Source organism: Choloepus didactylus (assembly GCF_015220235.1).
Source record: "Choloepus didactylus isolate mChoDid1 chromosome 24 unlocalized genomic scaffold, mChoDid1.pri SUPER_24_unloc2, whole genome shotgun sequence".
Classification (NCBI taxonomy): Eukaryota; Metazoa; Chordata; class Mammalia; order Pilosa; family Megalonychidae; genus Choloepus; species Choloepus didactylus.
In genome coordinates this window covers 1,562,451-1,575,187 of record NW_023637605.1, presented here as the reverse complement: position 1 = coordinate 1,575,187, position 12,737 = coordinate 1,562,451, and the positions used below count along the sequence as shown (strand labels likewise).

At 39.5% G+C, this 12,737-nt stretch overlaps 1 protein-coding gene across 1 annotated transcript in view; it reads right to left on the bottom strand.

Annotated features, from left to right (window-relative positions):
• Positions 1 to 416: 416 nt before the first annotated feature.
• Positions 417 to 12,737, bottom strand: part of FAM120C (family with sequence similarity 120C) — a 133,839-nt gene continuing 121,518 nt past the window's right edge. Inside the window, 2 exon segments of the mRNA XM_037823779.1 lie at positions 417 to 624; positions 12,608 to 12,665. Coding sequence (XP_037679707.1) covers positions 561 to 624; positions 12,608 to 12,665 — 122 coding nt within the window. The 3' untranslated portion in view covers positions 417 to 560.

Sequence of the window (12,737 nt, the reverse complement as noted above, 5' to 3'; positions counted from 1 at the left end):
TCAGAAAACCAAAGTTGGAACTTTTTTCTAGGGCCTTATGTGATGATACCTAATTTCTGTGACAATTATTGTCTTACTGTGCTCTCAGGGGAAGTAAAGAGAAGACTGATGCTGTATATTCAATTTGGAAATAGGAGCTAGTCCTGTCATGATTCATCTTTGACCAGAACTTCCCCAGAAGCAAACTACTAAGTCTGGGGGCCCAGAAGAAAAATTACAGAAAGGGAAAAGGTATATACAATAGGACATCCCATCAAAATCCTGGATAAAACTAGGGTGGGCATTTATGTCCTCCTCTAACTTGAGCCTAGAATCAGAAATGTATAGGTTTTCCCATCTTCCTGATCTGGTGAAGCCATCTTCAGCTCTTCATTCCTCTTTCCGTTGTGCAACAGTTCCTAGCTTTTGCTCTCCGAAGTGGTTCTTCTCCCCATTCTTCATGGAAAAGCAGCTGTTACCATTATTACACATGCTGCTGTCTCTGGATAAGGCACACTGTGATGGAGCTGGAAGACTATGATCACTCCTCTCTTCCTTGGTCAACGTGCCATTGTTTCCATTTACCTGTGAGCGGGAATGACCTTGATGAAGCTCCAGGGATTTAGAAACTCCATCTGAAGAGCCCTGTTATAAACAGAGACACTTAGTGGAAATGATAATCTCAAACTGGCTGACCTTTCCCAAGCATGTTCATAAGCTAGCCTGAAGAAGCGGCTTCAGTTCTTCAAAAACACCAGAAAGCCCAGAGCTTGTTGACATCTAATACATTCTTTTACTGTTCTGAGAACACAGGGTGACAACAGACAGACCTGACTGAACCAGTGGCAAAGACAGCACAATAATGATACAGATAACATGTATAAGGCTTTGCAATATATTTTTCTAATGCTAATAAGAACCATGAATGGTAGATATTATGATGTCCCATTTACAGATGAGGAAACTGAGGCTGAGAACGATTAAAGTAACTTGCTCAAGGACATCCAGCTAGAAAGTAGTGGGGTCAGGATACCACTGCAGGTCAGTCTACATCAAAAGTCTGTTCTCTTAACCACCATACAACTCTGTCCAATGCTGACAATTGGACATGCAAAAGAAAGGAAAGGAAAACAAACCATTAAACCTATGTCCAATATTCCACAGAATTTTTCATAACTAAAAACAATCACCTTTTTTTCTTTTAATCCCATGAATGCGACTGCGATTGAAATGTTAAGACACGAACTGCATAACCTTGTACAGTGCAGGCTCTCAATGAATGTTATTAGGAATAATAACAGCTTCTGATTATTAAGTGGTTGGTCATGCCAAGTACTCTTGTTTGTTTTATAGGTAAAACAACTAAGGCTCAAAAAGTTGAGATTACTTGTCAAGTTCACTGGCATTTCTAGACTTGCATCTAAGTGTGTTTGAATACAAAGCCCTTGCTCTTTCCAATAATATAAAATATATAATAGAAGTTTAATACCTTTTGAATTTGTGGTCAATAAACAACTATCAATTTTTATTGAGCACTTCCTATGTTCCGGGTTCTGTGCTAAACACTTTACATATATCATCTCATTTAATCCTCATAACAATCCTGCAAGATAGATACCAGTTTCCTCATTTTAGAGATGAGGAAACTAGGGCACAGAGAGGTTAAGTAACTTGCCAAGGTCACAGAACAGGTAAGTGGCAGAGCCAGATTCAAAGCTAGATCATTTGGCTCCAAAGCCTATACAACATGGAAGCTATTGCAAGGTATTGCCCAAGAACCTGGAAATAAGATGAAACTAGTACAAATTCACACAATGGATGGAATTAGCTACCTGAAGGAGTTAACCAAGAAATCAAAACATTACAAATAAATGACATTAGAATTTGAAAGCATACAAAACTCTAGTGGCCTAGGAATAATCTCAGGAAGATGGGACTACAGTGTAAATGAATTTAATAAGCTGGAGCAATTAGCTTATACTCTGGAGAAAGGGTGACTGAACAGAAAAAGGAGAGTCAGGAAGGCGTTCATTAGTAGCTCTGTCCAGGAACGATGCTAAAACCAAAAACAAGAGGGTTTTCATGGAAAGGCTACATCTAGAGTAGACAACAATGTCTCCAGCCATCTTAGATACAAGAAACAGGATCATGTGCCATCCCTTGTTTACCTTCAGTTTCTCATCTGTAAAGTAGGGAGAATAGTGGTATCTACTTCATAGATTCCTATAAGGATTCAACGAGACACTCCATGCAAAGCACTGAGAACATGTTGTGTCTGGAACAGTGTAAGAACTAAATAATGCTAGCTAATATTGTTCTCATTCCATATCCCCAAGCAAACTTCTGATACCATGGCCTCTCCTGCAGCTTGCCCTTCAAGAGAGAAAGCTCTGGTCACAATGGTTAAGAACATGGGTGCTAGAGTCAACCAGACCTAGGGCTGAATTCTGTCTCTGCCAATTACAGTTATACTTTATCAGAATCAGCACAGCAGAGGGCTTTGGAGTTAATCAGCTCAAGCTAGAATATCAACTCTGACACTAACTTGATGGACAATCTTGGGCAAGATACTTCATCCCTCTCAGCCTCCTGTTTAAAATGGGGAATAAAAAATATTTACTTCACAGGGTTGTTATGAGGTTTCAGTGAGCTCATATATTTATAAGAGTGACTGGAAAACAGTAAGTGTGCAATATATACCTATAATTATTTCTTATCATTGTAAATCAGTACTTTCTCTCTCTCTCCACACACACACACACACACACACACACGCACAAACACAAAACCCCTTTAACTATATCCACATAGCAATTTCTGTGATCTTACTTAATGTGACTCAACCACTAAGAGATGGATCCACTCTTATTGTTCTAAAAATATCAGGGTTTTCAGACTGTATGTTTGAGGATCAGATCCTGAACTGTAGTGAATTCACCAAGGAGGGAGCCTATCTGTATGTCCAGTTTTCCTTCTCAGGTGCAATCTGCCTTATTAAGCAGCTTCTTTGAAGTATAATTATACTAATAGAGGGAAAAATCCCAAGTCACTGCTCTGGCTTTGGAGTGCATTATAAAATGCCCTGTGTGTGGGACTTACCATCCTAGTTTCATTTATGGCTCAAAATTACATTAAAGCAAATTTGTACTATTTGAGAAAACAATGGATGATGGGGATCATCAGGATGCAATAAGGGTTGGCTGTATATAAGAATAGATTTGGGATTGAGAATTGATGAAAAAGTTGCCTTATGGCATGCTCTAGTCAGTGACTTCAAAAAAGAGTGAAGGCGGGGCAAGATGGCAGACTGGTGAGCTGTATGTTTTAGTTACTCTTCCAAGAAAGTAGGTAGAAAGCCAGGAACTGCGTGGACTGGACAACACAGAGCAATCTGACTTTGGGCATACTTCATACAACACTCATGAAAACGTGGAACTGCTGAGATCAGCGAAATCTGTAAGTTTTTGCAGCCAGGGGACCCGCGCCCCTCCCTGCCAGGCTCAGTCCCGTGGGAGGAGGGGCTATCAGCTCCGGGAAGGAGAAGGGAGAACTGCAGTGGCAGCCCTTATCAGAAACTCATTCTACTGATCCAAACTCCAACCATAGATAGACTGAGACCAGACACCAGAGAATCTGAGAGCAGCCAGCCCAGCAGAGAGGAGACAGGCATAGAAAAAAAACAACACAAAAAAACTCCAAAATAAAAGTGGAGGATTTTTGGAGTTCTGGTGAACATAGAAAGGGGAAGGGCAGAGCTCAGGCCCGAGCTCAGGCCCTGAGGCGCATATGCAAATCCCGAAGAAAAGCTGATCTCTCTGTCCTGTGGACCTGTCCTTAATGGCCCTGGTTGCTTTCTCTCTTAGCATTTCAATAACCCATTAGATCTCTGAGGAGGGCCCTTTTTTTTCTTAATCCTTTTTTCTTTTTCTAAAACAATTACTCTAAGAAGCCCAATACACAAAGCTTCAAAGACTTGCAATTTGGGCAGGTCAAGTCAAGAGCAGAACTAAGAGAGCTCTGAGACAAAACACAATAATCCAGTGGCTGAGAAAATTCACTAAACACCACAACTTCCCAAGAAAAGGGGGGTGTCCGCTCACAGCCATCATCCTGGTGGACAGGAAACACTCCTGCCCATCGCCAGCCCCATAGCCCAGAGCTGCCCCAGACAACCCAGTGTGACAGAAGTGCTTCAAATAACAGGCACACACCACAAAACTGGGCGTGGACATTAGCCTTCCCTGCAACCTCAGCTGATTGTCCCAGAGTTGGGAAGGTAGACCAGTGTGAATTAACAAAGCCCCATTCAGCCATCATTTCAGCAGACTGGGAGCCTCCCTACACAGCCCAGCAGCCCACAACTGCCCTGGGGGGACGGCACTCACCTGTGACATAGCACAGTCATCCCTCAACAGAGGACCCGGGGTGCACGGCCTGGAAGAGGGGCCCACTTGCAAGTCTCAGGAGCCATATGCCAATACCAAGGACTTGTGGGTCAGTGGCAGAGACAAACTGTGGCAGGACTGAACTGAAGGATTAGACTATTGCAGCAGCTTTAAAACTCTAGGATCACCTGGGAGATTTGATTGTTAGAGCCACCCCCCTCCCTGACTGCCCAGAAACACGCCCCATATACAGGGCAGGCAACACCAACTACACACGCAAGCTTGGTACACCAATTGGACCCCACAAGACTCACTCCCCCACTCACCACAAAGGCTAAACAGAGGAGAACTGGCTTGTGGAGAACAGGTGGCTCGTGGACGCCACCTGCTGGTTAGTTAGAGAAAGTGTATTCCACGAAGCTGTAGATCTGATAAATTAGAGATAAGGACTTCAATTGGTCTACACATCCTAAAAGAACCCTATCAAGTTCAGCAAATGCCAAGAGGCCAAAAACAACAGAAAATTATAAAGCATATGAAAAAACCAGACGATATGGATAACCCAAGCCCAAGCACCCAAATCAAAAGACCAGAAGAGACACAGCACCTAGAGCAGCTACTCAAAGAACTAAAGATGAACAATGACACCATAGTACGGGATACAAAGGAAATCAAGAAGACCCTAGAAGAGCATAAAGAAGACATTGCAAGACTAAATTAAAAAAAAATGGATGACCTCATGGAAATTAAAGAAACTGTTTACCAAATTAAAAAGATTCTGGACACTCATAGTACAAGACTAGAGGAAGATGAACAACGAATCAGTGACCTGGAAGATGACAGAATGGAAAATGAAAGCATAAAAGAAAGAATGGGGAAAAAATTGAAAAAATTGAAATGGACCTCAGGGATATGATAGATAATATGAAACGTCCGAATATAAGACTCATTGGTGTCCCAGAAGGGGAAGAAAAGGGTAAAGGTCTAGGAAGAGTATTCAAAGAAATTGTTGGGGAAAACTTCCCAAATCTTCTAAACAACATAAATAAACAAATCATAAATGCTCAGCGAACTCCAAGTAGAATAAATCCAAATAAACCCACTCCGAGACATATACTGATCACACTGTCAAACACGGAAGAGAAGGAGCAAGTTCCGAAAGCAGCAAGAGAAAAGCAATTCGCCACATACAAAGGAAACAGCATAAGACTAAGTAGTGACTACTCAGCAGCCACCATGGAGGCGAGAAGGCAGTGGCACGATATATTTAAAATTCTGAGTGAGAAAAATTTCCAACCAAGAATACTTTATCCAGCAAAGCTCTCCTTCAAATTTGAGGGAGAGCTTAAATTTTTCACAGACAAACAAATGCTGAGAGAATTTGCTAACAACAGACCTGCCCTACTGGAGATACTCAAGGGAGCCCTACAGACAGAGAAACAAAGAAAGGACAGAGAGACTTGGAGAAAGGTTCAGTACTAAAGAGATTCGGTATGGGTACAATAAAGGATATTAATAGACAGAGGGGAAAAATATGACAAACATAAACCAAAGGATAAGATGGCTGATTCAAGAAATGCCTTCACGGTTATAACGTTGAATGTAAATGGATTAAACTCCACAATTAAAAGATATAGATTCGCAGAATGGATCAAAAAAAAATGAACCATCAATATGTTGCATACAAGAGACTCATCTTAGACACAGGGACACAAAGAAACTGAAAGTGAAAGGATGGAAAAAAATATTTCATGCAAGCTACAGCCAAAAGAAAGCAGGTGTAGCAATATTAATCTCAGATAAAATTGACTTCAAATGCAGGGATGTTTTGAGAGACAAAGAAGGCCACTACATACTAATAAAAGGGGCAATTCAACAAGAAGAAATAACAATCGTAAATGTCTATGCACCCAATCAAGGTGCCACAAAATACATGAAAGAAACACTGGCAAAACTAAAGGAAGCAATTGATGTTTCCACAATAATTGTGGGAGACTTCAACACATCACTCTCTCCTATAGATAGATCAACCAGACAGAAGACCAATAAGGAAATTGAAAACCTAAACAATCTGATAAATGAATTAGATTTAACAGACATATACAGGACATTGCATCCCAAATCACCAGGATACACATACTTTTCTAGTGCTCACGGAACTTTCTCCAGAATAGATCATATGCTGGGACATAAAACAAGCCTCCATAAATTTAAAAAGATTGAAATTATTCAAAGCACATTCTCTGACCACAATGGAATACAATTAGAAGTCAATAACCATCAGAGACTTAGAAAATTCACAAATACCTGGAGGTTAAACAACACACTCCTAAACAATCAGTGGGTTAACGAAGAAATAGCAAGAAAAATTGCTAAATATAAAGAGACGAATGAAAATGAGAACACAACATACCAAAACCTATGGGATGCAGCAAAAGCAGTGCTAAGGGGGAAATTTATAGCACTAAACGCATATATTAAAAAGGAAGAAAGAGCCAAAATCAAAGAACTAATTGATCAACTGAAGAAGCTAGAAAATGAACAGCAAACCAATCCTAAACCAAGTAGAAGAAAAGAAATAACAAGGATTAAAGCAGAAATAAATGACATAGAGAACAAAAAAACAATAGAGAGGATGAATATCACCAAAAGTTGGTTCTTTGAGAAGATCAACAAGATTGACAAGCCCCTAGCTAGATTGACAAAATCAAAAAGAGAGAAGACCCATATAAACAAAATAATGAATGAAAAAGGTGACATAACTGCAGATCCTAAAGAAATTAAAAAAATTATAAGAGGGTACTATGAACAACTGTATGGCAACAAACTGAATAATGAAGAGGAAATGGAGAATTTCCTGGAAACATATGAACAACCTAGACTGACCAGAGAAGAAATAGAAGACCTCAACCAACCCATCACAAGCAAAGAGATCCAATCAGTCATCAAAAATCTTCCCACAAATAAATGCCCAGGGCCAGATGGCTTCACAGGGGAATTCTACCAAACTTTCCAAAAAGAACTCACACCAATCTTACTCAAACTCTTTCAAAACATTGAAGAAAATGGAACACTACCTAACTCATTTTGTGAAGCTAACATCAATCTAATACCAAAACCAGGCAAAGATGTTACAAAACGGGAAAACTACCGGCCAATCTCCCTAATGAATATAGATGCAAAAATCCTCAACAAAATACTTGCAAATCGCATCCAAAGACACATTAAAAAAATCATACACCATGACCAAGTGGGGTTTATTCCAGGCATGCAAGGATGGTTCAACATAAGAAAATCAATCAATGTATTACAACACATTAACAAGTCAAAAGGGAAAAATCAATTGATCATCTCAATAGATGCTGAAAAAGCATTTGACAAAATCCAACATCTGTTTTTGATAAAAACACTTCAAAAGGTAGGAATTGAAAGGAACTTCCTCACCATGATAAAGAGCATATATGAAAAACCCACAGCCAGCATAGTACTCAATAGTGAGAGACTGAAAGCCTTCCCTCTAAGATCAGGAACAAGACAAGGATGCCCGCTGTCACCACTGTTATTCAACATTGTGCTGGAAGTGCTAGCCAGGGCAATCCGGCAAGACAAAGAAATAAAAGGCATCCAAATTGGAAAAGAAGAAGTAAAACTGTCATTGTTTGCAGATGATATGATCTTATATCTAGAAAACCCTGAGAAATCGATGATACAGCTACTAGAGCTAATCAACAAATTTAGCAAGGTAGAGGGACACAAGATTAATGCACATAAGTCAGTAATGTTTCTATATGCTAGAAATGAACAAACTGAAGAGACACTCAAGAAAAAGATACCATTTTCAATAGCAACTAAAAAAATCAAGTACCTAGGAATAAACTTAACCAAAGATGTAAAAGACCTATACAAAGAAAACTACATAACTCTACTAAAGGAAATAGAAGGGGACCTTCAAAGATGGAAAAATATTCCATGTTCATGGATAGGAAGACTAAATGTCATTAAGATGTCAACTCTACCCAAACTCATGTACAGATTCAATGCAATCCCAATCAAAATTCCAACAACCTACTTTGCAGACTTGGAAAAGCTAGTTATCAAATTTATTTGGAAATGGAAGATGCCTCGAATTGCTAAAGACACTCTAAAAAAGAAAAACGAAGTGGGAGGTCTTACACTCCCTGACTTTGAAGCTTATTATAAAGCCACAGTTGCCAAAACAGCATGGTACTGGCACAAATATAGACATACAGATCAATGGAATCGAATTGAGAATTCAGAGATAGACCCTCAGATCTATGGCCGACTGATCTTTGATATGGCCCCCAAAGTTACTGAACTGAGTCATAATGGTCTTTTCAACAAATGGGGCTGGGAGAGTTGGATATCCATATCCAAAAGAATGAAGGAGGACCCCTACCTCACACCCTACACAAAAATTAACTCAAAATGGACCAAAGATCTCAATATAAAAGAAAGTACCATAAAACTCCTAGAAGATAATGTAGGAAAACATCTTCAAGACCTTGTATTAGGCGGCCACTTCCTAGACTTTACACCCAAAGCACAAGCAACAAAAGAGAAAATAGATAAATGGGAACTCCTCAAGCTTAGAAGTTTCTGCACCTCAAAGGAATTTCTCAAAAAGGTAAAGAGGCAGCCAACTCAATGGGAAAAAATTTTGGAAACCATGTATCTGACAAAAGACTGATATCTTGCACATATAAAGAAATCCTACAACTCAATGACAATAGTACAGACAGCCCAATTATAAAATGGGCAAAAGATATGAAAAGACAGTTCTCTGAAGAGGAAATACAAATGGCCAAGAAACACATGAAAAAATGTTCAGCTTCACTAGCTATTAGAGAGATGCAAATTAAGACCACAATGAGATACCATCTAACACCAGTTAGAATGGCTGCCATTAAACAAACAGGAAACTACAAATGCTAGAGGGGATGTGGAGAAATTGGAACTCTTATTCATTGTTGGTGGGACTGTATAATGGTTCAGCCACTCTGGACTCAGTCTGGCAGTTCCTTAGAAAACTAGAAATAGAGTTACCATTCAATCTAGCGATTGCACTTCTCGGTATATACCCGGAAGATCGGAAAGCAGTGACACGAACAGATATCTGCACGCCAATGTTCATAGCAGCATTATTCACAATTGCCAAGAGATGGAAACAACCCAAATGTCCTTCAACAGATGAGTGGATAAATAAAATGTGGTATATACACACGATGGAATACTACGCGGCAGTAAGAAGGAACGATCTTGTGAAACATATGACAACATGGATGAACCTTGAAGACATAATGCTGAGCAAAATAAGCCAGGCACAAAAAGAGAAATATTATATGCTACCACTAATGTGAACTTTGAAAAATGTAAAACAAATGGTTTATAATGTAGAATGTAGGGGAACTAGCAATAGAGAGCAATTAAGGAAGGGGGAACAATAATCCAAGAAGAACAGATAAGCTATTTGATGGTCTGGGGATGCCCAGGAATGACTATGGTCTGTTAATTTCTGATGGATATAGTAGGAGCAAGTTCACAGAAATGTTGCTATATTAGGTAACTTTCTTGGGGTAAAGTAGGAACATGTTGGAAGTAAAGCAGTTATCTTAGGTTAGTTGTCTTTTTCTTACTCCCTTGTTATGGTCTCTTTGAAATGTTCTTTTATTGTATGTTTGTTTTCTTTTTAACTTTTTTTTCATACAGTTGATTTAAAAAAGAAGGGAAAGTTAGAAAAAGAAAAGAAAAACCAAAAAAAGAAGGGAAAGTTAAAAAAAAAAAAAAAAGAAAGAAAAACAAGGAAAAAAAAAAGATGTAGTGCCCCCTTGAGGAGCCTGTGGAGAATGCAGGGGTATTCGCCTACCCCACCTCTATGGTTGCTAACATGACCACAGACATAGGGGACTGGTGGTTTGATGGGTTGAGCCCTCTACCACAGGTTTTACCCTTGGGAAGACGGTTGCTGCAAAGGAGAGGCTAGGCCTCCCTATGGTTGTGCCTAAGAGCCTCCTCCCGAATGCCTCTTTGTTGCTCAAATGTGGCCCTCTCTCTCTGGCTAAGCCAACTTGAAAGGTGAAATCACTGCCCTCTCCCCTACGTGGGATCAGACACCCAGGGGAGTGAATCTCCCTGGCAACGTGGAATATGACTCCCGGGGAGGAATGTAGACCTGGCATCGTGGGACGGAGAACATCTTCTTGACCAAAAGGGGGATGTGAAAGGAAATGAAATAAGCTTCAGTGGCAGAGAGATTCCAAAAGGAGCCAAGAGGTCACTCTGGTGGGCACTCTTATGCACACTTTAGACTACTCTTTTTAGGTTCTAAAGAATTGGGGTAGCTGGTGGTGGATACCTGAAACTATCAAACTACAACCGAGAACCCATGAATCTCGAAGACAATTGTATAAAAATTTAGCTTATGAGGGGTGACAATGGGATTGGGAAAGCCATAAGGACCACACTCCACTTTGTCTAGTTTATGGATGGATGAGTAGAAAAATAGGGGAAGGAAACAAACAGACAAAGGTACCCAGTGTTCTTTTTTACTTCAATTGCTCTTTTTCACTCTAAATATTATTCTTGTTATTTTTGTGTGTGTGCTAATGAAGGTGTCAGGGATTGATTTGGGTGATGAATGTACCACTATGTAATGGTACTGTAAACAATCAAAAGTACGATTTGTTTTGTATGACTGCGTGGTATGTGAATATATCTCAATAAAATGAAGATTAAAAAAAAAAAAAAAGAGTGCTGAGTGAAATAAGCCAGGGACAAAAAGAGAGATACTGTTTGTAACCATTAATGTGAACACTGGGAAAAAAGTAAAATAAATGGTTTATACTGTGGAATGTAGGGGACCTAGCGAAAGACAGCAAATAGTGAGAGGGGAACGATAATCTAATAACAGATAAATCATGGAAAGTAAACAATGTTCTGGGAATGCTCAGGAACAACTATGGTTTGTTAATTTCTGGGGGTTGTGGTAGAAACAAGTTTGCAGAAATGTAGTTATTTTAGGTTATTTGTTTTTCTTATTCCTTTGTTGAGTTATAGTCTATTTTTCTTGGGGTAGGGTAGGAACATGTTGGAAGCAATGTAGTTATTTTAGGTTATATGTCTTTTCTTAGTCCTTTGTTTTGGTTTTGAAATGTTTTTTTATTGCTTGTTTTTAAATTTTTTGATAAAGTTAAGAAAAACAAGGAATGAGTGTGAGAAAAAGTAAATGAACAATGAGGGGAGGTGGGGAATGGAATGTTTTGGATGTTCTTTTTTATTATAATTTTTATTTTATTTTTTGGAGTAATGGAAAGTTCAGAGATTGATTATGGTGATCAATGTACAACTATGAACAACTGATTGTGCACTTTGAAGGACTGTATGTTGTGTGAATATATCTCAATAAAACTGCATTTAAAAAAAAAAAGAGTGACTAAGTTTTCCACCTGTTTCAATGAGATCCTGAGGTTTTGCTACATAACTATATGACACTCTCTGAGCCTCCACTTTCTCATTTAAAAATATGGATACATTAATACCTGCCTAGCATTAATCCTCACCCTTGTGAAGTACTGCGTGTAAAATGTCTAGTAGAGTGCCTGGTATAAAACAGGCACTCAAGAATTGGTAGCTGCTATATGATCAGGAGCCCAGCAATTGGAGTCCAGTACAAGATTTTGGATCACTACAAGAATAGGTCCTTACACTACAGTTGGGGGGTGAGGGGTGGGGCATGTCCAATGAGCAACACTTGGAACTGTGATATAATTCAGGTTCTAGATTAGGGAAAGTTAAGGACACTCTGAGCCATGAAGAATAAGCAGAATGGTTATCCCACCTTCCTCCTACTCTGCTAAGGCAAAAGTCCAATTTTCTAAGCTTCTCTGGTAGCCCATCGGAAGCTCAGGCATGCTGTAGGCAACCATGCTAATTTCACTTTGGCTCCTTTATGGCTGCATGTAGTGCATTCTATGCTAGGCATAGGTCTTCTATCCTCGGGCTTTACTCAGGGAAAAGGCTGATGCTCTGTACCCCTATGGGAATAGTTCTGGGCAGGCTAACCCTCATTAGACTCTGGAGAGCAGGGGAATGAAATCAAATGCCTGGAAAAGCTATGAAAGCTCCCCTAAGCAGCTGAGGTTTCCATGTCTGATCTCTTGCAATTTAGCTGAAAAGGCAAGAGGTATCAAAGAGAAACTAGGTAATCTCAAAAAAAAGGTGCTTACTTGTTTATTTGCTTTTTTATGTCCTTTGGATCCTCTTCCAGTCTGTTCTTTTCCATGCCTTTAGAAAGGGGGGGGGGGGAGTGCTCATGAAAAACATATAAAGCCCATACCCCTATTTTCACTTTGTTAA